The 26,626-nt window shown below is 42.3% G+C and overlaps 1 protein-coding gene across 1 annotated transcript in view; it reads left to right on the forward strand.

The window, feature by feature from the left end:
- USP9X (ubiquitin specific peptidase 9 X-linked) overlaps window positions 1-26,626 on the forward strand; it is a 148,656-nt gene that overhangs the window by 79,196 nt on the left and 42,834 nt on the right. Inside the window, exons 25-34 of the mRNA XM_060234133.1 lie at window positions 777-902; window positions 2,851-3,017; window positions 12,300-12,408; window positions 12,831-12,977; window positions 13,084-13,230; window positions 14,632-14,854; window positions 15,854-16,074; window positions 17,637-17,827; window positions 18,270-18,443; window positions 24,210-24,351. Coding sequence (XP_060090116.1) covers window positions 777-902; window positions 2,851-3,017; window positions 12,300-12,408; window positions 12,831-12,977; window positions 13,084-13,230; window positions 14,632-14,854; window positions 15,854-16,074; window positions 17,637-17,827; window positions 18,270-18,443; window positions 24,210-24,351 — 1,647 coding nt within the window. The remainder of the gene's footprint in view (window positions 1-776; window positions 903-2,850; window positions 3,018-12,299; window positions 12,409-12,830; window positions 12,978-13,083; window positions 13,231-14,631; window positions 14,855-15,853; window positions 16,075-17,636; window positions 17,828-18,269; window positions 18,444-24,209; window positions 24,352-26,626) is intronic.

Here is a 26,626-nt window from a genome sequence, read left to right on the forward strand (position 1 = left end):
TGCTCTTCAATGTAAACTTGTATAACTGTACAGGAAAAGACTGTGGTGTTAACTGCTTGTTTGCTGCATTCACAGAAATCTATCAAAAGGCTTTTAGGTTTTTTTTTTGTGGTGCTGCTGGAGGCTTACACTCAGGTTCTATGCTTACTCAGAGAGCAATATGCAGAACATTATAGAGCTAATAGTTTGAAGGTTTTGGTGTGATGAACCCTTTATGTTAAGGGAGTGTGTTGCATGGTGTATATTCCTCAAGGTGGTGGAAAGGATGCCTTCCCGCTCAGTTTTCTTTTCTATTTTTTCTTTTCTTTTTCTAACATAACCCAAATGGTTTTTATTCAGATATATTAACAGTGAGTGCATCTTAGCTATAGCTCCCCCACATGAATGATCATCATTATTTGCAAGGCTTTTTTGTAGCAGGAACTCCTTTGCATATTAGACCACTCCCCCCTGATGTTTTCTTTTAACTACCATAGCAGTAGCATCATGAAAACACAAAAAGGTGTCAGAGGGCTTCAGCATGAAAACGATCTTAGTCAAAATTAAGACTTGATTAAAAATTGTACTAAAATACTGAAAAGTTAGCTATAATGGGTTATTTTGTTGTCAGAAGGTAAGCCTGTAGATGACAGAATTTTTAAATAATTTGCACGTGTTTTCTGTATGAAGATGTATTTTTTCTTACCATAAGCTTTTGGCATGAGGCAGACTAGAAATCTAAATATGTATTCATAGCAATAATAATACATTAATGATAAAATACTTCTTTTTTTCAGGCTTCAAAGTATATCCCTGATATCTGTGTTATTAGAGCAGTCCAAAAAATTGTTTGGGCTTCAGGATGTGGATCAGTACAGCTGGTTTTCTCCTCAAATGAGGATATCAGTAAAATTTATGAAAAGGTAAAAAAACAAAAACAACCCAGTGTTTCTTACATGATTTTGGGGGGCAGGAAGCATTTATAACTTGATTCAGCCTTGTTACATATCATGGACACCTTGGTGTTCATACTTAGTATGTTTTACTTCGTAAGTGTAACTTCACTGTAATCTCAAGAGTCTTTTACAGTATCAGTGTAAGGGTCACTGAGGATGAATTGCTCAGTTCTAAGTTTACTTGAATTTAACAGTGATTTTATGGGGATGAGCATAAAGAATGCTACCCTGTCCCAGGACCGTAGCTACAGGGAGGGCAGGCCTCTCTGTGTAACCCCCTTCCCTCTGTACGGCCACTCCATTTCCAGGCTATTTCTCCCCCCACACACACACACAAGAGAGTATAAGAGCGAGCAAGAGGAGGCAGTGACAGCAAAAGCAACAGAGAGTCCAACAGAGAGAGTGAGAGCACGAGAGAGAGTGACAGCAAGAGCAACTGAACAACAGAGAGAGAGTGAGAGAAAAACCACGAGAGGAGAGAGCGACAGTGAGTGAGAGAGAAGAGAGCACAAGAGAGAGTGAAAAAGAGCAAATGAGAGAGAGAGCATACGAGAGAGCGACAGTGTGAAAGGAGAGAGGGACAGCAAAAGTGAGCAAGAGAGAGAGCACAAGAGAGTGACAGCACAAGAGAGAGAGCCGGGGCTGCGCAGCTGGCCTCTGGAAGAAGCAGCCAAGCCCCACGGCCCCCACCCACCCAAAATTTTATCCCCTGGGACCCCCCCCCCCAAAAAAAATTCCTGGCTACAGGGATGCCCTGTCCCCGAATGCACCTGACACCTATGGGTTGCATGTTAGTGGGATTCACTAATAATTATAAAGTCAGACAATAGATTTAAACAATCACAGTATTCTCAACTAGTATCAGCTGACCATATAACAAAGTGATTGAATTTATGTAATTTTCTTGGTAAGACAAGATGTCCCATTTCTTCCATAAAATTGCATATGGAACTTTAGTTAAAATGGAACACTACTTCGCTAGTATATTACAGCAGGAACCTATTTGCATATTAGGCCACACCATCTGATATCACCATAGCACAGGGGTTTTTTTTAAATAAAAGCCCAGCAGGAACTTATTTGCATATTAAGCTACACCCTCTGATGTCAATCCAGCCAAGAACTGCGTTTCTACTTTAAAAAAGCCCAGATTACATTAATAACAATGGGGGAACATTATGAAACATAGGCAAAATTGTGAAGGGATTTTCATTAATGTTAAGCTTAAGAAGGTAAAACAGAATAAGTAATTTGTATTAGGTATGTCAAAATAAATGGTTTCATCAAGTGGCTGCCTTACCAATAGTAACATGAAACATAGGTGGTAATGGCAGCTGTGGTTATTGTCAGGATCTAATGCTTGGATCTATGATCAGCTATTCTTATGTCACAGATTTGTAGACTTGGAAAGCTGCTACTCAAAAATCATCTTCTGACATATGAATTTGAGGGGTTATTAATTAAGCCACCATTCTGGTTGTGGAGAGATCATTGTGCTTTGAGATTTGTATGGAATGCAGTATGTGAGCATCAAGTTAAAAATCCTGTCAATTCTAAAAGACCTATTCACACTTACAATTGACATTGGACTTAGATTTCAGGTTCATGCACCTCCTTCCACATACAAATTCCTCCATCCTCATCAAGTTTCAGTGGTACATGAGAACCTAAGTAATATTTTAAGCTGTTTTGGTAATATTATATAGTAGTCACATATGGGAGTGGGGATTTAGTTGAAGTTGTGTACAATCCTACAGCTGCTTCCAATTCTTTAAACCAGTTTCAGCTGAAAATCTAAACCTGTGTCTGTCAGTTGTGATATGTATTCTTGGTGTTGATTGTATATGAAAAGAATTTTAGACAGTCATTATTGCTTTTCATACCCATTTTATTCTGCTTATGATTAATTTTGCAGACAAATGCAGGAAACGAACCAGATGGAGAGGATGAACAAGTTTGCTGTGAAGCACTTGAAGCGATGACTCTCTGTTTTGCTTTGATTCCAACAGCATTGGATGCACTTAGTAAAGAAAAAGCATGGCAGACATTTATCATTGACTTGTTACTGCACTGTCACAGCAAGTGAGTAATTTTGCCTGTTAACTTGTTACTTTTGCTGACTTATCAGCAGTGAGTATGTTGGTGTGGTTCTCACATGTGGCTGCAGATGCCCCATATGTGCAGTAGATGGAAGAACACCTGGGTTGTGACTTCTTTTGTAATTGATAGCCTAGATTGTATTGATTACCTTCATGTGAGTGGCTTCCAAACTATAGTTTTAGCCACTGTAAATGGTATAAACCTGGTACGTCTTTTCTGTATAGGAAAATATTTTCTATTTTGTACTCACAGAGAGTGAGTTGTATTACTTCAACCTCAGAACACGTCTGGCAAGCTGATAGTAATTTTCACTGCTCATACTACGCACCATGACAGTGAAGAATATCAGTTGAGAATGACAGTAATTGCTCATATTTGGGAAGAGGAAAGTTGATTATTAGTTGGACATCTCCAAATTGTTGCTTCGGTAAAGACTTAGAAATAACAAAGCTCTCTAAAGACTTGAGAAATAAAAAAGACACCTTTAGGAATTGAAAGGAGGGCCTTATAACCAAGGATGAATATAAACAAATCACCAGTGCTTGTAGAGAAAAAGTTAGGAAAGTTAAAGCTCAGTATGAGCTTAGACTGGCCAAAGATGCTAAAAACAACAAAAAAGGGTTATTTTCTTATGTTCAGAGTAAGAAAAAGAGCAAAGACATGGTAGGCCCATTGCGAGGGCAGGAAAGTGAAATTGTAATGAGTAATGAAGAGAGGGTGGAACTGCTCAATTCCTACTTTTCCTCAGCTTCTGAGGGAAATGGTGCTCAACATGGCAAAAACAGAACATATAAGGAGAGTACGAAGTTTCAACCTAGGATCAGCATTGGAGTAGTACATAAACACCTAGTTTCTTTAAATGAAACTTAAGTCCTTAGGGCCAGATGATCTGCATCCAAGGGTTCTAAAAGAGCTTGCGGATATAATTGCTGAGCCTCTGGCTATTGTTTTTGAGAATTCTTGGAGAACAGGAGAGGTGCTGGAAGATTGGAGGTGGGCAAATGTTGTCCCCATCTTCAAGAAGGGGAAAAAAGAAGATCTGGGTAATTGCCGACCTGTCAGCTTGACGTCTATACCTGGAAAAGTTTTAGAACAAATCATCAAACAGTCGGTCCTGGAACATTTAGAAAGAATGGATGTGATTACTAAGAGCCAGCATGGTTTTCTCAAGAACAAGTCATGTCAGACTAACCTGATCTCTCTTTTTGAGAAAGTGACTACCTTGCTGGATCAGGGGAATGCTGTAGAGATCGTTTATCTTGATTTCAGTAAGGCTTTTAATAAGGTTCCACATACTATCCTTGTTGACAAGTTGGTAAAATGTGATTTGAATCCTGTTAGCGTTAGGTGGATCTGTAACTGGTTGACAGATTGTACCCAAAGAGTGCTTGTGAATGGTTCCTCATCCTCCTGGAGAGGAGTGACAAGTTGAGTGCCTCAAGGATCTGTCCTGGGACCTGTTTTGTTCAACATCTTTATAAATGATTGGGATGAAGGAATAGAGGGAATGCTTATTAAATTTGTCGATGACACTAAATTGGGAGGGGTTGCAAGTACAGTAGAAGACAGAAACAGGATGACCTTGACAGGTTGGAAAACTGGGCTAAAACCGATAAAATGAATTTTAACAGGGATAAATGTAAAGTTCTGCACTTAGGTAGGAAAAATCCCATGCATAGTTATAGGATGGGGGAGACTTGTCTTAGCAGTAGTATGTGCGAAAAGGATCTAGGGGTCTTAGTGGATCATACGCTGAACATGAGTCAACAGTGTGATGCGATGGCTAAAAAGGCAAATGCAATTTTGGGCTGTATCAACAGAAGTATAGTGTCCAGATCACATGATGTGATAGTATCACTTTACTCTGCTCTGGTAAGACCACACCTGGAGTATTGTGTTCAGTTTTGGGCACCACATTTTAAGAAGGATATAGACAAGCTGGAAAGTGTCCAGAGGAGGGCGATGAAGATGGTGAGGGGTCTGGAGACCAAGTCCTAGGAGTAAAGGTTGAAGGAGCTGGGCATGTTTAGCCTGGAGAGGAGGCAGCTGAGAGGTGATATGATCACCATCTTCAACTACTTGAAGGGCTGTCATCTAGAGGATGGTGTGGAATTGTTTTCTGTGGCCCCAGAAGTTAGGACCAGAACCAATGGGTGGAAATTAAATCAAAATAGGTTCCGGCTCAACATTAGGAAGAACTTCCTGACCGTTAAAGCGAATCCTTAGTGGAACAGGCTTCCTTGGGAGGTGGTGGGCTCCCTTCCTCGGAGGTTTTAAACAGAGGCTAGATGACCATCTGACAGTGATGAAGATCCTGTGAATTTGGGACAGGTATTTGTGGGTTTCCTGCATTGTGCAAGGGGTTGGACTAGATGACCCTGGAGTTCCCTTCCAACTCTATGATTATGTGATTCTATTCTATGGTACTTGCATTCAAATAGCAGAAAATTGGAATTGATACTCTTTTGGGGGATTCAGCTTAGACTGGAGAATATGGATAGTGACATGATCCCCTGATAAAATTTCTTCGTGTCTCATCACATCATTACTGACATTGCATACTTAAGCCTGCTGAAGTCATTAATTCTTGCTAGGTTGTAGGGAAGAAGTAGGAAGTAGGAAACCAGCCAGGGAGGCAGTGGGGCCCTTGGATGACCATGGGGTAAAAGGATTACTGAAGGAGGATAGGGAAATGGCTGTAGAAGACGAGAACTTTTTGCCCACCCCAGAACCACTAATTTTGGAAGGGGTGTTGAAAGACCTGAGTCAGATTGAGGTGACAAAAGAGGAGGTCCTACAACTGATAGACAAATTAAAAACTAATAAGTCACTGGGTCCGGATGGCATACATCCGAGAGTTCTGAAAGAACTCAAAGTTGAACTTGTGGATCTTCTAACAAAAATCTGTAATCTTTCATTGAAATCTGCCTCCGTTCCTGAGGAATGGAAGGTAGCAAATGTCACCCCATCTTTAAAAAAGGTTCCAGAGGAGATCCGGGAAATTACAGGCCAGTCAGTCTGACTTCAATACCGGGAAAGTTGGTAGAAACCATTATCAAGGACAGAATGAGTAGGCACATTGATGAACACGGGTTATTGAGGAAGACTCAGCATGGGTTCTGCAAGGGAAGATCTTGCCTCACTAACCTGTTACATTTCTTTGAGGGGGTGGACAAAGGAGACCCGATAGATGTTGTTTACCTTGACTTCCAGAAAGCTTTTGATAAAGTTCCTCATCAAAGGCTCCTTAGAAAGCTTGAGAGTCATGGAGTAAAAGGACAGGTCCTCTTGTGGATCAAAAACTGGCTGAGTAATAGGAAGCAGAGAGTGAGTATAAATGGGCAGTCTTCGCAGTGGAGGACGGTAAGCAGTGGGGTGCCGCAGGGCTCGGTACTGGGTCCCATGCTCTTTAACTTGTTCATAAATGATTTAGGGTGATGATGATTGCATCGCGAAAGTCCTGTGGTAATTTGCCTTGTTCCCAGCAGGTGACAAGTACTTTGTGAAGTGAGCTATGTAGTACTGTGCCCCCATGCTTCCAGATCTCTGGTGGAATTCCATCAACTCCTGCTGCCTTGCCACTTTTCAGTTGCTTGATGGCTTTAACAGTCTCTTCTAGAGTGGGGATCTCATCCAACTCTGTTTTCACTGGTTGAAGTGGGGTGAGGTGAATTGCTGAATCTTGAACTACGCGGTTGGCACTGAAGAGAACCTGAAAATACTCCGACCACCGGTTCAATATGGATGCCTTGTCTGTGAGGAGCACTTGGCCGTCTGCACTACGCAAGGGACTCTGAGTCTGATATGATGGACCATATACTGCCTTCAGGGCTTCGTAGAACCCTCTTAAATCACCAGTGTCTGCACACAGCTGGGTTCTCTCAGCAAGCTTGGTCCACCACTCGTTCTGAATGTCTCGAAGCTTGCACTGGAGGTTGCTACATACAGCGCGAAAGGTTGCTTTTTTCCCAGGACAGGAGGGCTGAGCAAGATGTGCTTGGTAGGCAGATCTCTTTTTCGCCAGTAAATCTTGGATCTCTTGATTGTTCTCATCAAACCAGTCCTTGTTCTTCCTTGTGGAGAACCCAAGGACTTCTTCAGAGATCTGCAGGACGGTAGTTTTTAGGTGTTCCCAGAGTGCTTCTGGAGAAGGGTCTGTGGTGCAACTGGGGTCCTCAATTCTTGACTGGAGTTTTGCCTGGAAGGCAGCTTTAACTTCGGCTGACTGGAGACTGCCAACCTGAAACTTCCTCCGAGGGATACCTCCTCTCCTGGGTGTGGGTTTAAAGTGAAGACGGAGATTGCAGCGTACAAGACGATGATCCGTATGACATTCTGCACTGGGCATTACTCGGGTGTGTAAGACATCTCGAAGGTCTCTCTGGCGCACCAGAATGTAGTCGATAAGGTGCCAGTGCTTGGACCGTGGGTGCATCCAGGTTGTCTTCAGACTGTTCTTCTGCTGGAAGATAGTGTTGGTGATGGTGAGCCGGTGCTCCTTGCAGAATTCTAGCAGGAGGCGCCCGTTGTCATTGCAGTTGCCAATGCCGTGTTTGCCAAGTACTCCTTTCCAGGCTTCCGAGTCTTTACCTACTCTGGCATTGAAGTCGCCAAGGATGATCACCTTGTCCTCTGTAGGGGTCTTCCGTACGAGGTTGTGTAGATCAGCATAGAACTTGTTCTTTTCTGCAGGATCTGCTTGAAGGGTTGGGGCATACACACTGAAGAGTGTTGCATGCTGCTTGTTTTGAAGTGGGAGGCGCATGGACATGATGCGATCTGAGTGACCTGTTGGCAGGTTTTCGAGTTTGGAGGCAATGGAGTTCCTGACCATGAAGCCAACGCCAGAAAGGCGGCTCTCAGCCTTTGACTTACCTGACCAGTAGAGGGTATAGCCAGCACCGTGTTCTTGAAGACTACCTTCCTCAGGGAAACGGACCTCACTGAGAGCTGCTATGTCGATATTCAACCTGAGAAGTTCGTGGGCAACTAGAGCAGAGCGTCGTTCAGGGCGACCACTGTCTACTGTGTCAAGCATGGTTCTGATGTTCCAACACGCAAGCTTTAGTCTTTGCACACTTTGTGAGGCAGGTGCATGCCTTTTCTTTGTTGTTATTTTTCGACCGCAAGTAAGGATGCCCGTTGACCGTGGCTAGCCAACTGGGGTGGAGGAGACGAGCTTTGTTTAGGCCACCTTTTCTAGGCCCCTCTCCGTGTGGAGCAAGCAGTGCTGTCCCTAGATAAGGCTGCTTGGTCGTTCAGGGTGCTGCCGAAAAATGCTTTCGTCTCCGGGTTAGCATCAGGCGACCAATACCCTGAACCGCCTACATGCAGGATCGGGACTGCGGCTTCCAGTGGCACCTTCCACCTGCCGTTTCGCCCCTTGCCCATCGCTGCAGGACTTGATGCGTTGTGGGTTGTGTATGTGGATATGCCCTTCAGGCCTGCGCAGAGGAATTTTTTAGGTGAAGCCCAGTGTGCGCGGTACTGGCTCCACCCTTTCACCTGGGGGTCATCTGCCATGGCCCAGTAAGCCGGGACGCCGGTGGTAGGTGTTACATTAACGAGCTCTATCTGCCCGGGTTTGATGTTAGAGTTTTCCTTCTCTTAGGCTGGCAAGGTTGGTGGGCCCAGCCTGCCCATCCGGTTATACCGCCGGACAATTCGGTCGCACCATGACGTAGCAAACTCTGTGAAAAACGGGGGGGACCAGCGAGAAGGTGTTGCTACGGATGCTGTAATGCAGGAGAGGCCATTGCAGTGACCATCTGCCAGGCATAGCCAGACAGTGACCACGCGGCATTCACTACACCGGGAGAGGAGAGGCTATGTATTGCGCATACACTTTCCCTGGGGGGGTAGGATACCCAGAGGGAGCCCACCCACCCCACCCCCCTATACAAGAACAAAGGGGAAAAGTCAGACTGCTCCAACTACCGGGGGATAACCCTGCTCTCCATCGCAGGCAAAATCCTTGCCAGAATACTCCTGAACAGACTGGTGCCCGCCACTGCAGAAGAACTCCTCCCAGAGAGCCAGTGCGGCTTCAGAGCTAACAGGAGCACCACCGACATGGTATTTGTTCTCAGGCAGCTCCAAGAGAAATGCAGGGAACAAAACAAGGCTCTGTATGTGACTTTTGTCGACCTTACCAAAGCTTTTGATACCGTTAGCAGGAAAGGCCTGTGGCAAATCTTGGAACGTTTAGGATGTCCCCCAAGGTTCCTCAGCATGATCATCCAGCTACACGAAGACCAACGAGGCCAAGTCAGACACTGCAACGACCTCTCGGAGACCTTCCCAATAGGCACAGGTGTAAAGCAAGGCTGCGTTCTCGCGCCAACTCTCTTTACGATCTTCTTTAGCATGATGCTTCAAAGAGCCGCAGTAGATCTAGATGATGACGATGGTGTCTACATCCGCTATCGCACCGATGGCAGCCTGTTCAACCTGAGGCGACTAAAGGCGCACTCCAAGACAATGGAAAAACTCATCCGAGAGCTACTGTTTGCTGATGATGCTGCACTCGTCTCCCACTCGGTATCAGCTCTGCAGCATATGACGTCCTGCTTTGCAGAGGCTGCCAAGCTATTCGGCCTAGAAGTTAGTCTGAAGAAGACAGAAGTTCTCCACCAGCCTGCACCCCACGAAGATTATCACCCTCCCTGCATCACTGTGGGTGAATCAGTTCTGAAGACAGTCCAGCAGTTCAGCTACCTGGGGTGCATCATCTCCTCAGATGCTAAGATCGACAAGGAGATCGACAACAGGCTGGCAAAGGCAAACCGTGCCTTTGGCCGACTGCACAAAAGAGTGTGGAGCAACAAGCATCTGAAAAAAGGCACAAAGATCAATGTTTACAAAGCAGTTGTGATGACAACCCTCATCTACGGCTCCGAATCGTGGGTTTTATACCGTCATCACCTGCGACTCCTTGAGCGCTTTCATCAGCGCTGCCTTTGCACCATCCTCAACATCCACTGGAGTGACTTTGTGACCAACACTGAAGTTCTCAAGCGGGCGGAGGTTACCAGCATCGAGGCACTGCTGTTGAAGACGCAGCTGCGCTGGGCAGGGCATATTTCTAGGATGGAAAACCACCGCCTTCCCAAGATTGCCCTGTATGGCGAACTCTCCACCGGCCATCGAAATAGAGGGGCACCAAAGAAGAGGTACAAGGACTCCTTGAAGAAATCCCTTGGCACCTGTCGCATCAACCATCACCAGTGGTCTAACCTAGCCTCAGATCGCAAAGCATGGAGACACACCATCCACCAGGCTGTCTCTTCCTTTGAGAACGCACGCATAGCTGGTCTTGAGGACAAAAGGAGATTGAGGAAGAATCGCACTGCTTCAGCACCAACTCTAAATCAGACTTTTCCCTGCAGCCACTGTGGCCGGACCTGCCTGTCCCGCATTGGTCTTGTCAGCCACCAGCGAGCCTGCAGCAGACGTGGACTATTGCACCCTTCTTAAATCTTCGTTCGCGAAGCCAAGCCGAGAGAGAGAGAGAGAGAAATGATTTAGAGTTGGGAGTGAGCAGTGAAGTGGCCAAGTTTGCGGATGACACTGAATTGTTCAGCGTGGTGAGAACCAGAGAGGATTGTGAGGAACTCCAAAGGGATCTGTTGAGGCTGGGTGAGTGGGTGTCCACGTGGCAGATGTGTTTCAATGTGGCCAAGTGCAAAGTAATGCACATTGGGGCCAAGAATCCCAGCTACAAATACAAGTTGATGGGGTGTGAACTGGCAGAGACTGACCAAGAGAGAGATCTTGGGGTCGTGGTAGATAACTCACTGAAAATGTCAAGACAGTGTGCGTTTGCAATAAAAAAGGCGAACGCCATGCTGGGAATTATTAGGAAGGGAATTGAAAACAAATCAGCCAGTATCATAATGCCCCTGTATAAATCGATGGTGCGGTCTCATTTGGAGTACTGTGTGCAGTTCTGGTCGCCGCACCTCAAAAAGGATATTATAGCATTGGAGAAAGTCCAGAGATGGGCAACTAGAATGATTAAAGGGCTGGAGCACTTTCCCTATGAAGAAAGGTTGAAACGCTTGGGACTCTTTAGCTTGGAGAAACGTCGACTGCGGGGTGACATGATAGAGGTTTACAAGATAATGCATGGGATGGAGAAAGTAGAGAAAGAAGTACTTTTCTCCCTTTCTCACAATACAAGAACTCGTGGGCATTCGATGAAATTGCTGAGCAGACAGGTTAAAACGGATAAAAGGAAGTACTTCTTCACCCAAAGGGTGATTAACATGTGGAATTCACTGCCATAGGAGGTGGTGGCGGCCACAAGCATGGCCACCTTCAAGAGGGGTTTAGATAAAAATATGGAGCACAGGTCCATCAGTGGCTATTAGCCACAGTGTATGTATGTATATAAATTTTTTTGCCACTGTGTGACAGAGTGTTGGACTTGATGGGCCGTTGGCCTGATCCAACATGGCTTCTCTTATGTTCTTATGAAGAAGGTTTTTCTTACTAATTAAAAATACTGAGATAGCATCAGTTAAGGCAGTGTCAGTATGAAATACAAATTAGTTCCATAGCTATGTTGCTTTCGTTATCCATTACCACAACTCTGCTGATGGGAAAAGATTGGAGGGTAACAATCACAACCTTTTCCATGCAGTCTCCCTATACAGTGTGGCTGTTTGACAATGTGTGTCCCATGACTTCAGGAATCAGCTTTCCGGGGGACAGAAGAAATTGCTGAGAGGGAGGGGAATGTGACAAAAATCTGCACTCTCAACTGTTGATGGATCATTGGATCCAACCCAGTGTTCTCTGCTCAAAATCTCTAGAATGTTAGGTTATAACATAGACATATTCTGATAATTCTGTTGACTAAAGCTTGGCAATAATAGGTTATGTATAGAACAGTTGATTAGAGTGGGGAAACGTGTTTTATTTGTATGTGTAAACAGATCAATATTCATTATATATTATTGGCAAACTGTATTTAACATGCTTTCTCTAAGATAGAAGTATTTCTAGATAATTTTTATTACTTCACATACCCATTTTGAGGATCTTTTTTGTTGAAAACTGAAACTGATTAAATGAAATAGCTTAAATGAAAGTATTGGTTTTTCTCACAATTTCATTTCTATAAACAGCTTCAGTCATGTTTAATGCCCATAAACATTGTAATGCCTTTTAAATAAAGGCTTTTAAAAGTTTTGCTGCATGCTGTATGTATTTGTTTTGCTCACAGACTTAATAGAAATATTTATGGTTAAATCATTTCAGGACTGTTCGTCAGATGGCACAGGAGCAGTTCTTCTTAATGGCTACCAGATGTTGTATGGGACAGAGACCACTTCTTTTCTTTATAACCCTATTGTTTACTGTGCTAGGGGTAAGGGATTTAAAGCTTCCTTGCTTGTGCTGTATAAGAAATTTCTGATAAGGAATCTTTATTTTATTCTCCATAGTCATAAATATTTTTTCAGTAATTTAACTTGGTGACTCCTAGAGAAAAACCTTCTGGGAGGAGCTCAAACTATTGTGTACACAGTGTGCTGTACCACAAGGTACTGCAGTGAAGAGGAGGAAATAGGATAAAATTTCTCCTCCTTCCTTTGTCAGCAAAAATAAGAAGTTGTAAAGTATTCATTAAGCTTTGTATTGGAGCCCCTGAAACTGTATAGAATTATTAATCTCTTTAAATATACCTGAATTTTATATAAGAGCTTTTTGGGTTCTTGGAAAAATCTTCAGTGTTGAAACTGTTGATGCAAATGTCTTTGCAAAATTGCATACAAGTTGTTTCTTTTTCAGAGTACTGCAAGAGAGCGTGCTAAACATTCAGGGGACTACTTTACTCTGTTGAGACATCTTCTTAATTATGCATACAATAGTAATATCAATGTGCCCAATGCTGAAGTTTTACTTAATAATGAAATTGACTGGCTTAAAAGAATTAGGGTAAGTTTTATAGCAGTGTGTATGGACTAAATTAATTCATACAAGGTATTAATTTGATATTTGTTAGAGCCTATGCCATAGGGTGTATTCTTTTTTAAATTATTAGGATGAAGTTAAAAGAACAGGAGAAACAGGTGTAGAAGAGACAATCTTAGAAGGTCATCTTGGAGTAACAAAGGAATTGCTGGCATTTCAGACTCCTGAAAAAAAGTACCATATTGGTTGTGAAAAGGGAGGTGCTAATCTCATTAAAGTAAGTAATTGTTAAAAGGAGACAAAAATTAAATCAATAGCGGGTTTATGGTAAACTCATAAAATCCATTTGTATCCTATTCATTGATACTTAAGAGCTTAAACTATTATTTTCATTTTTATGTGATTATTCTAGGCCAGGGGTCCTCAAACTTTTTAAATAGGGGGCCAGTTCACTGTCCCTCAGACTGTTGGAGGGCCGGACTGCCGTTACTGTACAAGGCCGCAGGCCGTCAGTTCTCCATCTTCTGCATCTCTCTCCCTTCCCCACACCACACACCCCGGCCTGGGAACTCACCTCACCTTGGTATCACCTCACACTCTTGTCTCTGCCGCCTCAGCCCAGTGCCGGAAGTGTGCGTTGCTAACACGAGTTTAGGTCGAACGTCACTTCCGGTCTGATTTTGCCATAACCCGGAGGGCTGCATAAACGTCCTCAGCGGGCCGCAGTTTGAGGACCCCTGTTCTAGGCCAACAGAAAAAGAGTATATGTAGAAATTTATGTAATTGATATGTTGTCAAATTATTGAGATAACTATAACCCCATTTTAAAAAAGACTCAGATTAGCAGTGACATCTTGCAGCATAACAATATGAAATAAAATGTTTTCTTCTGTTTTTTAGTTTTTAGAAGACTTCAAATAAAACAAAATACCTGTTGAGCAGAAATATTTTATAATGTACATTTAGGAATTCATTTGAACCTGTTCGGACTAAATATGATTATATTATGAAATTATTATATCATTAAAAAGAACCTTTGTCATGTTGGTGCATGATAAAAGGATTGCAGAGCTGGGGATGGTTGATGTAAATAGTGAGGGGCAGATGGGTCCTCCCTTCTTCAGTAGTATGGTGACAGCTCTCCTCCTTGCTTGGAAATCCTATATCCAAGTGGCTGCCATCACTGCTGTTTTACAAAGATTATGAGCATTGTGGAAAGTAACATGATACTTCTGCAGCTACTTCTGCAGAGATACTCAAGGTAAAGAGTTGTGGAGTGCTGCTCTGTGTATCTTCACCCTAGAACATGTAATGGCAGGACTGGATCTACATGTTTTTTGAGGGGGGGGGAATTAAAAAATGACCCCCCTTTTTGTGCCTTTCTATTTTATGGTCCCATAGAATACAATGGACTCCATATCCAATTTGGCGCCCCCTCTCCGTCAGTGCCCAGATCAAGCACCCCCCTCCCCTAGATCCAGCCCTGGTAATTGAAGACATTTCCACATGCATTGTGAAAACGTACTTGATTAGTTTTGTGCATTTGGGGATGGATGGAAATAACAGCTTTTCTCCTTGACAACCCATCCCATTGCACTGAGAAATTTTGTAGTAGAGGACTGTTTTCTGTCTGGATTTTCTAAATGGGTAACTGGATATTTCTTTCCTTGTTTTTTAGGAGCTAATAGATGATTTCATCTTTCCAGCTTCTAATGTTTACTTACAGTATATGAGGAATGGTGAGCTGCCCGCTGAGCAGGCCATACCAGTCTGTAGTTCACCAGCTACTATTAATGCTGGATTTGAGCTGTTGGTAGCTCTAGCAGTGGGCTGTGTTCGAAACCTCAAACAAATGGTAGATACTTTGACTGAAATGTATTATATAGGCACTGCAATAACTAGTACGTATTATTTTACATTCTTTATTGTCTGTGTGATTTAAAGTATGCAAATACTGCTAAACTGTTCTTATCAAATAAACGTGATTTTTTTCTTCACAGCTTTAGTGGAGGAAAGTATTGTTGAATTACTTGTCTAAAAAGACTACTTTTCAGTTTTTCTGTTACTGAGACTAGTGTTAGATCACTATATTCACTGTAGTTCATTAGAGGAAACTATAGAGAATGAATTTCTGGGATTACCATATGTGCACCCAAGCTTTCTTGTGTGGCCACTGACGCAGATGGTATTTCCCATTCTAATTGCAGTTCCTTACTCTACTTTAGAGGTTGTTACAATGAGTCCCAGTTATCTGAAACAGCTGTTTTGGAGATAAGAGATTCTAGTAAGAAAGGGATCTCATTTGGAGGGTTGGCAGTAACTCTGCCCGTGACTCTTTAGCTCCTGCCTCATGTCTCTACAGGACCACTTTAAATTAGTAAATTTAAATTAGTAAATTTCCAAATCTTGTAAGCTGCAAGTGATTTTCAAGAAGTGATCAACACATGGTTATAGAAGAAGAATGTGTATTGCTCAGTTGCCATGATCTTCATTGTAGACTTCACTTTAACTGTATTTGCTATATGTATATGTACAATACATGTACATACTTGCAATTTTCCCTCATCGGTGGAACTGATGTAAAACTTATTCAGGAGCAGAGTGTTAAACAACCTTGCTTAGCCTAATGACAGTGCAGAAATATGTTGTTTGTGTCCATTTTCTAATACATGTCCCCTCAATTGCTCAGTTGCCATGATCTTCATTGTAGACTTCACTTTAACTGTATTTGCTATATGTATGTGTACAATACATGTACATACTTGCAATTTTCCCACTCATCGGTGGAACTGATGTGAAACTTATTCAGGAGCAGCGTGTTAAACAACCTTGCTTAGCCTAATGACAGTGCAGAAATATGTTGTTTGTGTCCATTTTCTAATACATCTGATTTCTCTTAGCTTGTGAAGCACTTACAGAATGGGAGTACCTGCCACCTGTTGGACCACGACCACCAAAAGGATTTGTAGGCCTAAAAAATGCTGGTGCCACTTGTTACATGAATTCTGTCATTCAGCAGTTGTACATGATTCCTGCAATCAGGAATGGAATTCTTGCAATTGAGGGGACAGGCAGTGATGTAGATGATGATATGTCTGGAGATGAAAAGCAAGACAATGAGGTAATAATTCATCTGGTTTTTCAAAAAGTAATTTACTGTGTTGCTTATATTTTTATCATGCAGTCTTACCTGCAGGTCATAATTACAGATGTACATTGCTTTGTCAAACATAAAGCTATCCAAGTTTTTTTTTTTTTTTTGCATACTTTGCCTCTACTGCATGCTCAGACCACTGCCACCCCTGTGCACACAAAACAGTCCAGTACTGTAAGAACTTACAAGCAGTGACATTGTGGATTCTTTTCATGGGGTGCTTTTGTCAAGTATGAAGAGAGGACATTATTATTATTATATTCAGTTTATAGCCTGCCCATTCCCAAATTCCATTATACTCTATGGGGACATGCCTTTAGGATACTACAAACTGGTGAAGGGCAGCTCTCTACTCAGTCCTTTATCCCAAACATTTTGAAGATAGCAGCAATGATTGCTTTATAAGTTATAGAGAGCCAATGTAGTATAGCTCTTAGAGTAGCAGAGTAGGTGCTGAGTGATCCAGGTTCTAATCCCTAGTCCACCATGGAAGTTTGCTGTGTGACCTTAGGCCAGCCATACACACTCAGCCTAATCTACCTCACAGGGTTGTTTAGATGAAATGGAGAAATGCAGAACACTGTGAGCTGTCCATTGGAGAAAAAGGTGAGGTTATCGATTAAGTAAATAAATATTCAGAATATATGTACTTCTACAGGAATGCTGGGGACTCTGGATACCTTTTGCATCATTTTTTTATATTGCTGCCCACATTGCATGGTTAGGGTTGCCAGGTGAGACTGACAAGTGGACGGGGGACTTACCAGGAGGCTCTAGGAGTGGAGAGGGAGGCTCCAGGAGAGGGAACTCGAAACCAAGTTCCGGGTGAGCTATCGTTGCATTTCAAGGGACCTTTTGTTCCTTTTAAATGTTTTCTGTCCATTGGAAATAATGGAGGATGGAAGCACCTTCTGGGACTCATAGAATTGGATCCAATCTTTTTGAAACTTGGGGATATTTTTGAGGAGAGGAACTAGCAGCTATGTTGAAAAATTGGTGTCTTTACCTCAAAAAACAACCCCTCAGAGTCCCAGATACCCATGGATCAATTCTCCATTATGCTTTATGGGGACTGATCTCCAAAGGGTGCAATAGAGTGCCCAGCTGCTATTCCCCCTCCCACTTTCTAATAGCCCTTACGCAGGGGGAAGGGCTCCAAACCATGGGATCCCCTGCCCCCAACTGAAGATTGGCAACCCTATCAGGGCATAACGTAACAAGTTGGGTGGAGCTTACTGAGAAGTGAAGGTAATTTATGACCTATGTTAGTACAAAATCTAGATATGTAGAGATCTTGGGTATACACAGAATTGTACTGAAATTTCTCCATGGACAAAGTGACACAATATTGTGTTAGTTATTGGACATCAGTTGAAGAGGAAATCATGTAACTGCATTTCTTCTGAACTTGCAGAAGGGTTATTTGGTTTGATTGAACAGACATAATGTATTTCTAGATTTCTGTGTGTATTTTGATGTTTGTACACTTGTATGAATGAGTATTTGATTATAATTTCTTTTGCTTAAAGAGCACTGCTGACTCCCGGGATGAAGTATTTGGTTATCCGCATCAGTATGATGATAAACCTACATTAAGTAAAACAGAAGACAGAAAAGAGTACAATATAGGTGTGTTGAGACATCTCCAGGTCATCTTTGGTCACTTAGCAGCTTCTCGGTTACAATACTATGTACCAAGAGGATTTTGGAAGCAGTTCAGGTAAACGAGGAATTAATCTATGTAGGACTATGTATGAAATGTAAAATATTTGCTTTTATTTATTTTTACAACATTAGTCAAAGTTATTATGCAAGAGAATGAAAAGCTGGGGAAATTGCTATTTTTCAATTTTCAAAGCTGGGAAAATTGCTATTTTTCAATGACGGTATTGCACCCATGGTATGTGAATATTAGATTACATCTTTTATTAAGTGGGTAACATAGTTGAGGTTTGCTGGATGACAGTAATATGTAGATGTGCTTGCAGGGAATGTATCTGGTCAAGTTGGTATGTATCCTAACACTGGTCATCAGAGTTTGAAGGAAAGCTTCAGACTTCGCTTAGTGGAGTGGGATACATTCCTATGTAAACTACTTTTTATTTTATCACATTTTCATTATTATACTGGCTTTTACTATGAGATAATGTTTTTCATTCCAGACTCTGGGGTGAACCTGTAAATCTGCGTGAACAGCACGATGCTTTAGAATTCTTTAATTCCTTGGTGGATAGTTTAGATGAAGCTTTAAAAGCCTTGGGTCACCCAGCAATGCTAAGTAAAGTTTTGGGAGGATCCTTTGCTGATCAGAAGATCTGTCAAGGCTGCCCCCATCGGTAAGTATTACACCACCTAATGGTGTATCATACGTTTATTTCTTATCACCTTAAACTCAAAGAATTTTAAATTGCTAATGGGTATCTACTTGGACATAACTGTGCTCTTCCGTTGTTTGGGAATAACTGAAGAGCACTTAAGAGTGTCTGACATGGTCAGTTTAGTCCCCTGTGCATAAACAGTCACAGCTACTTGCTCGGCTGTGATCATGTGAGCAAAGTTTCCTTGTCATTGGCATCTGAAGTGAACTGTGACTCATGAAATCTCATACTGGAATAAATTTTGTTATCTAAGGTGCCACTGGACCTCTGTTTTATTTTAGCATCTAGAGATAGCCAAGGTGATTTGTGTAGGTGCAGTAGCTATGGAAAGTGCTGTTGCAATTGCCCAGCAGTACAGGCCAATTCGTACAAATATTTCTCCATGTGTATGTCCAGTAAAGTGTATGTCCAGTAAAGAGCTATTGCTGCATACATAAGGGAAAACTGTTTTTATGAGCTCACCCTCAATTAACAGGCTGCAATGTGCCCTTAGGAGTCTTTATATTTGCTGCTTTAGATCCATTACTAGTATTAAGGCCCGTTGTGGGGACAAATGCAACGGGCGCTAGAAATTTGCAGTCGGTGAGTTTCATGGCCTTGGCAGGGGCCTGGGGAGGAAAGGAAAAGATAGAGGGAGGCAAGGTATGTCAAGAAGGCATCAGTTGGGAAGGGAAATGGAGGAAGTGGGGAAATGTGGGGTAAATTATCAGAGAAGGAATATCTTCAGAAAGAAGGGATGGGGGCAAAAGAGATGGGGATAGATTGTTTTCCATCTCCTCACCTCTCTCTGCAGCTTCTATCTAGGAAAAGTGCAGTCGTTCTTCACAGTGGGGACCAAAGCAACTTATATCATTCTCCTCTTCCCCCTTTTGATCTGCACAACAACTCTGTAAGGCAGGTTAGGCTGAAAATCTGTGACTGGTCTGAAATCACCCAGTCAGCTGCCATATCACACTGGCTGTCCTAAGGGGGTGACCTTAGCAGGCTATAATGACTCAGAGTGCAGTATTTTTTTCCTGGGATACTGATATCTGCCCACTTGGAGGACAGTTGCAGTTCTGAGTGATCTCCAGGCCTCGTCTGAAGATTGACAACAAAGGTTCTCTGGGGAAAAATGGCTGGCTTGGGGGGTGAAGTCTGTGGCATTGTACCTGGCTGAGTTCCCATTCTTCCTCAAACCCAGGCTCCACCCCTCCAATGTCCAAGAATTTCCCAACCTGGAGTTGGCAACCCTGTCTCCTTCCCAGCCAACCATCAACCTACCTTGATCTGACCCCTGACTTCATCTTTCCATCTCCTCCCCCCCCAGTCTTTCTCCAAAGCAGCTTACATAATTTTCCTCTCCCCTTTTGATCGGCACACCCCTGTGAGGTAGGTTAGGCTGAAAGTCTGTGACTGGTCTGAAATCCCCCAGTCAGCCTTCACAATAGGACCCTGGGTCTGGCAGACCACCCACCACATCAAAGTGATTGTGGACTGAAACCATATGTCATACTTCCACTTATATGTACTTTAAATATGATCATATTGAAATATGAATCGGGCTAGTTAAGTATTTAAAACATTTTAAAATCATACCAGAAACTTATTATTTCCCTGAGGATCTTATGGAACACTATTTCTGAACTTTTACTATATCACTCAATCTTTACTATATATCTGTGTCTTATACCTTTATCCAAGACACAGCTGTATGGAGTTACCTAAATTAGTTTTCCTTGTCGAGTTAGTTTTCACAGTTTTTGGAGAGAGCATTTTGCCAGTAAAATTCAGAAGGCTTTTGCATCTAGTTAGAGAAGAGCTTCAGGACTGACTTGCTTCTAAATTAAACACTTAAGTGGTACTGAGAGCATTTTACCATCTAAATTCAGAAAGCTTTTGAAAAGATTAGAAAAGAGGTTCAGGAATAGCTGGCTCCTAATATAAATGTAATGCAGAGAGCATTTGGCCAGCCAAATCCAGAAGGCTTTTGCATCTGTTTAGGAAGAGGCTGAGGACTGGCTTGTTCCTAGAATAAATAGAAACACTTAAGTGAGATTGAGAGGTAAGTTCTTGATAATAATCAAGAATATATTTTAAAAAATTATTTATTTAAAAATTTAAAAAATATCTACTTCCATCCAACTTTGTGTTGTAGCTCGCTATAATCACCATGGTTTATTCCAGTATGTGAAATTCTGAAAAAAAATAAAAGAGGTTGCAGAGAGCATTTTGCCAGCCAAATTCAGAAGGCTTTTGCATCTATTTAGAGAGGATGTTAAGACCTGGCTGGCTCCCAGTATTAAAACTGAACTGTAATAAGAAGCTGATAACTAAAGAAAATAGAAATACTGCTGAGGAAGACTTTTGATGAAACGACACTACATCCAGGTGCTTTTCTTTGCAATTTTGTAAAGTTGAACTTCTTTATAATGTGTTTAAAAGGATTTATATGACTTCTTAAAAATGTTTTACTAAATATGCTGTTAGCCAGTATATCACAGTGTGTGTGTGTGTGTTGTCAGGTGGCCTGAATATGGGCCTGGAAATGGCCCTGCCTCCCCCCTCCCCACCTTGTACTGACAGAACCAATTTTGGCTGTAGGGTTGCCAGGTTCAACTCAGAAAATACCTGGGGATTTTGGGAGTGGACCCAGGAGACTTTCCCATTCCCAATAATAAAAATAAAAATACAACATTCTTGTTCCCCGGAATACAGTCTTCATTTCCTTGCCTGCAGCAGCTGACTGCACTTCCACTAAAGTGAACACACACACACTCTCACACCCACAAAGCAGCCAAATAAACACAGTTTGCAAGCACATACTTTTGTGATTTCACTGGAGCAATTTACTCACCAGAACCATCTACTGTATTTCAACCAACTTAAGACTTACAGGAAAATGAAAGCAGAGCAGCTCCAAACAAACAGGGGGGCTCTGCTCACTTCCTTTCCTTTTGTAGATTCACCAGGAAGATCCAAGAGCCCTCAGCCAATTGGGGGAATTCTTTCTGTGACAGTTTCCCTCATACTCCCTCCATCAGCCAAATGAGAGAAGGATTTCTCGTCTCCTCTACAAAGGAGTGCCTCAGTCCTTAGCTAATCGTATGCAACAGACCTTGAGTGGCAGTTGATGGGCCAGTGGTTTATGGAGTGCACCCCTAAGCCAATGGGAGACCTGGATTTGGCCTCACCACAGGGTTTTTATTATATAAAGGATGTAAATCTGTGTGTTATGAGTAGCATTGCTTGTGAGTTGGAGGCAGGGTTCCTGATAGAGGGACTATTGTCGTGTCTTGATATACAAGCAAATCTTGTGTCTTGATATACAAGTACTGCAAACTGAATTGCTTTGCAAAAAAATAGATTATAGGGTGTTTCTAATTGGTATATAAGCCCTAAACTTAGAGGCATACAGAAGAAAAAGATTTATTCAGTTGGGGACATTATATTAAAAATGAGGAAATTATGATAAATGCCACAGTATTTGAGCAGATCCAAGTTGTGCTGTGGGTTAAAACACATAATATATTGATATATTAACATTGTCTGGTGATGTTTAAATTATAAAGAGATTTTAAATACTGGATGATTAATAAGTTACTGAAAACAAAACTATTTCCAGCTAGCATATATTTGATATGAAATAGTTTAAGCAATATTGATTTGATAGTTTGCATTTTTAGATATGTTGTACTCTCAACTAGCTGCTCAGAGATTGGGTCTGGTGTGCACATCATGCAGCACAGTAGACTTATGTTGTGTGATCCTCATGAACTCCAAGGTGAGAAGCAGTGAACTGAACCTCTCCCCTCTGGGAAACTTCTCAATATACTCTGGCTGGGCTGTGGTGAGCAGATTCCTGAAGAAGGAATCAGAAGGGCATTCCCAAGTTTCACCATAGGATTGCAACAAACAGGTTCCCTGAGGAGGGGGAAATCAGATCCCTCCCTGTTGAGATGCTGTAAGAAGCTACTAGGGTAAGGGTCAGCGTGTTGGGTCTGACCCCCACCCATTTTCTCTGTTGCATGCCAGGGGCCAACATTTTAGTTGGACCCCCCCCTGAGATGCGTTGGGGAAAAGTTCTCATGGGTGGCGGGCAGAGAGGCTGTGTTCTGACCCCTTGACCAACAGATGGAGAACTTCTCAACTTAAACAGTTATGTGGGCCATAATGGAGTCAGGTGACGTTGTGGGGCAGCCCACAGCTTCAGTCAAGATACATTATAGCCTACATAACTCAGCTGTACACCTGTGGGATGAGTCCTGCTTAATAAAGATCATGTTCTTTGCGGGCTTGTTTATACATTAAAAATGGGAGTTCAGATATGAAAATCTTGATGCTTGTCACCATGTACTCTTTTCTGTTCCTCACTAGCACTGATAGTCTGTTTGTTGCAATGATGAAGTCAAGTTGAGAGAGGTTGAACAGAAAATTTATCCTAAGCACACTGATAGATATTATGTGGTAGTTGACTTTTCCATGAACTGTATTAATAATGAAAATGCAAACAATGGCTTACATCGTACAAGACTGAACTTCCCCAGCACTTTGTTGTAGCACCAAGAGCTCTCCCAAAATATTGTCCTGGGCATCTCTGGACCCTTATGGACAGAATATAAGACTTATGGGGATCTGTATTGGGAGGTGAGCATTGGTGGAAACATTTGGCCAGCCAGATTGAACTGTCCCTCTCTCCCTTGATGAGAGGTATCCTTCCATTGTCAAAAATAGACAGGTCAAGATGTAAGCTATGATGGTGTACACTACTGAGCTTCATTGAGACACCACAACAAACATCTGTGACAGGCATGAACATGACTTGTTACTGCATTTGTGCACTCCCTTTCATTTTACACATTATAGTCACTTTGTGCATGGAGCACAATTGAATGTTTAATCTTTTATTAAGTGGGTAAGATAGCACCTGGTGACATGGCACCTGGTTTTTTGGCCACTGTGTGAAAGAGTGTTGGACTGGATGGACCATTGGCCTGGTCCAACATGACTTCTCTTATGTTCTTTGATGTTCCCTGGTTTTGGAAGCCTTGTATCAAGCTCAGATTTGTTTTGATGTTTGAAGCCAGGCATCTGGATAAATTGCAGCTGATATTCTCCCACAAACTGAAATTTGGGAGGAAATAAATTTCTGTTTGTACAGGTAGCACCACTTGGACACGATAACAAATAGAGCTCGACTCAACAATTCCAAAATGTGGAAGCCTTCAGTGTTCTCTGTGCATGATTGTGGTTAAAATCTGCAGACAGGTTAAAACGGATAAAAGGAAGTACTTCTTCACCCAAAGGGTGATTAACATGTGGAATTCACTACCACAGGAGGTGGTGGCGGCCACAAGTATAGCCACCTTCAAGAGGGGTTTAGATAAAAATATGGAGCACAGGTCCATCAGTGGCTATTAGCCACAGTGTGTGTGTATATATAAAAAATTTTGCCACTGTGTGACACAGAGTGTTGGACTGGATGGGCCGTTGGCCTGATCCAACATGGCTTCTCTTATGTTCTTATGTGGGAGAAAGGAACTTGAGCATGGCAAAAAGTTGGTTTGTGTTAGCCAGGAACAAACAGAAGTCTGGGTGCAGCCTTAAACTCAGAAGCTTTCTCTCAGATTTTTAGAGTGGTTTAAACTGAGCATTCATTTTGTTCATTCCAACATCTTTGTAAATAGTTATTTTTTCTCCTGTTTGATTGCTTGTTCAGCATATTTATTTTGCTCACAATTGTAGGTACGAATGTGAAGAGTCATTTACAACGCTGAATGTAGATATAAGAAATCACCAAAATTTGCTCGATTCCTTGGAACAGTATGTTAAAGGAGACTTACTGGAAGGTGCAAATGCATATCACTGTGAAAAATGCAACAAGAAGGTATGCATTTCTGGAAATGTTCATGTGAACCTTAACAACAATTGGATTCATTCAGGATAAACTTAACTTTTTAGAAGACTTGATACCTCAAGAAAACTTGAGTGCCGTTTTGCCTTAAAAGCCATAATTCAGGAAGTGTCTTCAGAATGACTGTTGTAACTGCAAACTAGGCATCTAACTCTTCAATATAAAATCAGATTTATTTATTTTTTTTTTGCATTTATTGCTAAGGCAGCAGATAGAAGAAAATTTCTTTCTGACTCAGGGGGCAGAGCAAACTGAATTTTATTTTTTTGTTCTCCCAGTTTTCAGATCTTCCTACTATCTTAAAGACAGTTCTGCTGGGCCTGGAGTATTTGCATTGGATAGTTTCAAACCGAACCATGAAACAAAATTTGCCACAAATTTCACCCTGTTCATTGTTCACAAACTGAAGTTCTTGGCGGGTCTACTGTCATGAACTACTACTAACTTTTAAAGCCGTTTGTGGCAGTTCATGGATAGAGCAGAAAGGTAGGGGTTTAAAGGGTCTCAGAGACATTTAAATTGCTGCTTTCTGTTCCCCCTGAAAGCTGCAAAAGCTGCTGAGCAGCTTGTTCCCCACTATTCAGCTGTTTCAGACTGTCTCATGCAGTCTCTTTAAACTTTAAAGGGAGTGCATGAGACAATCCATATAACAGCTAAGCAGCCAGGAGTGCCTTCTTCCACCACTCAGCTGTTTCAGGCTGCCTTGTGCAGACCCTTTAAACTTTAAAGAGAATCTACAAGACAGTCTGTAAAACAGCTGAGTGGTGGAGAGCTGTCTGCTTCCGATCACTCAGCTGTTTTTCAGGCTTTCTGCAGTCCCGTTTAAAGCAACTGTGGTCCCTTTCAATGGGGTTTGTGGGGCCACAAACCAGGTCGGTTTACAAACAAACTTCCTGGTTTGCTTCATGCTTCAGCCAAGCACTGACATGAACTGCATTTTTCTGGTCCATGTCCATCCCTATTACCCCACTCCCACATGAACTAGGCAAAGGGTCAAAAGCAACTTTCTAGCAAGTCTTAATCTGGAGCTGGTATTTTTGTGAAAAGGATGGCTTGTTTTTTTAATGGTCACTTTACTCCCATTTGTAAGTCTTCCTCTCCTTGCAAGGAAAGGCAGCATCAATTAATTAAAAGACTTTTGTGGCTGCTAGAACACTGGTCCTCCCCAGCCATGTGCAATGGAGAGTTCTGGGAATTCTTGGCTTCTTCCACTCTCCTCAGCATGACAACCTTTGTTCAGGGAAGGGAAATGGTGTCCCAGTCTAAGCAAGTGTGGGGGCCTCTAACCTTTTTGAGTCTGTGGGCACCTTTGGAATTCTAACACAGGGTGGTAAGCACAACAGCAAACTGGCTGCTGCAGAAGGTGAAACTACACACACAGAACCTCAGAGGAAGTCTGAAGTGCAGAGAAGAGAGTTTAAAAATTACACTGCAAAAGAGGAGCGAGGAGGGAATAAAAGCAACACCATGATCATAACTGCTTCCAAAACTCATTATTTTAACCTGCACAACAATCAGAAGTTGTGCTAGGTAAGAGTGGCCTCACCAACTTTCTGAAAACACTTGGCGGAAGCTGATGGTACTCAAGGGTCTGGGGCACCCTTGGGTGGCTAGTGCCTCGTCAGCTTGCAATCCTTGCCCATCCAGGAACAGCTGTTGCTACAGACAGGAGACCATGTGGCCTTTTACCATTAGGGCAGTTGTTTTTCTCTAAAAGATCCAAGTGCTCTTCAATAACATCAGACTCTTGCTAGTGCTCAGTTGACACTTACCGCTCAGGGGGAGGCCCCAGACTTTCTATTTACTGCTTCATGGTCTCTGTCTATCACAATGATGGGCATAGACTAGCAAGCTAACCTACCTGGTAGCAGTTACAGGTGGTTCAACTGAATGAAGAAAGGGTGTAGTATTGCTTCTGCAAGTAAGACATTTGTCCTGGCACAAACATCGGGGGTGGAGTTCTGAATGAAAGTGAATGGCTGAGCATAGGTAGCCCATCTGCATTTCTGGAAGTGAGATACCTGTGGGAAAAGCAAAAGACATAGATATGACGCTAATGGAGTAAGCCTTTATATTCTGCAGGAGAGGCATCTTTGCCATGTCATAACAGAAGTGGATAGCTGAAGAGAACCTGTGGCTTAGACATTGGGATGATAGTGGTTGTTGATTTTATGACCTGATAAGGATACAAAGAGTTCAATGGTTTGATAGAATTTAGCGTTTTATCTGTATTAGAGTTTTCTCCTGG

This window comes from Heteronotia binoei, chromosome 3, assembly GCF_032191835.1.
Source record: "Heteronotia binoei isolate CCM8104 ecotype False Entrance Well chromosome 3, APGP_CSIRO_Hbin_v1, whole genome shotgun sequence".
Lineage (NCBI taxonomy): Eukaryota > Metazoa > Chordata > Lepidosauria > Squamata > Gekkonidae > Heteronotia > Heteronotia binoei.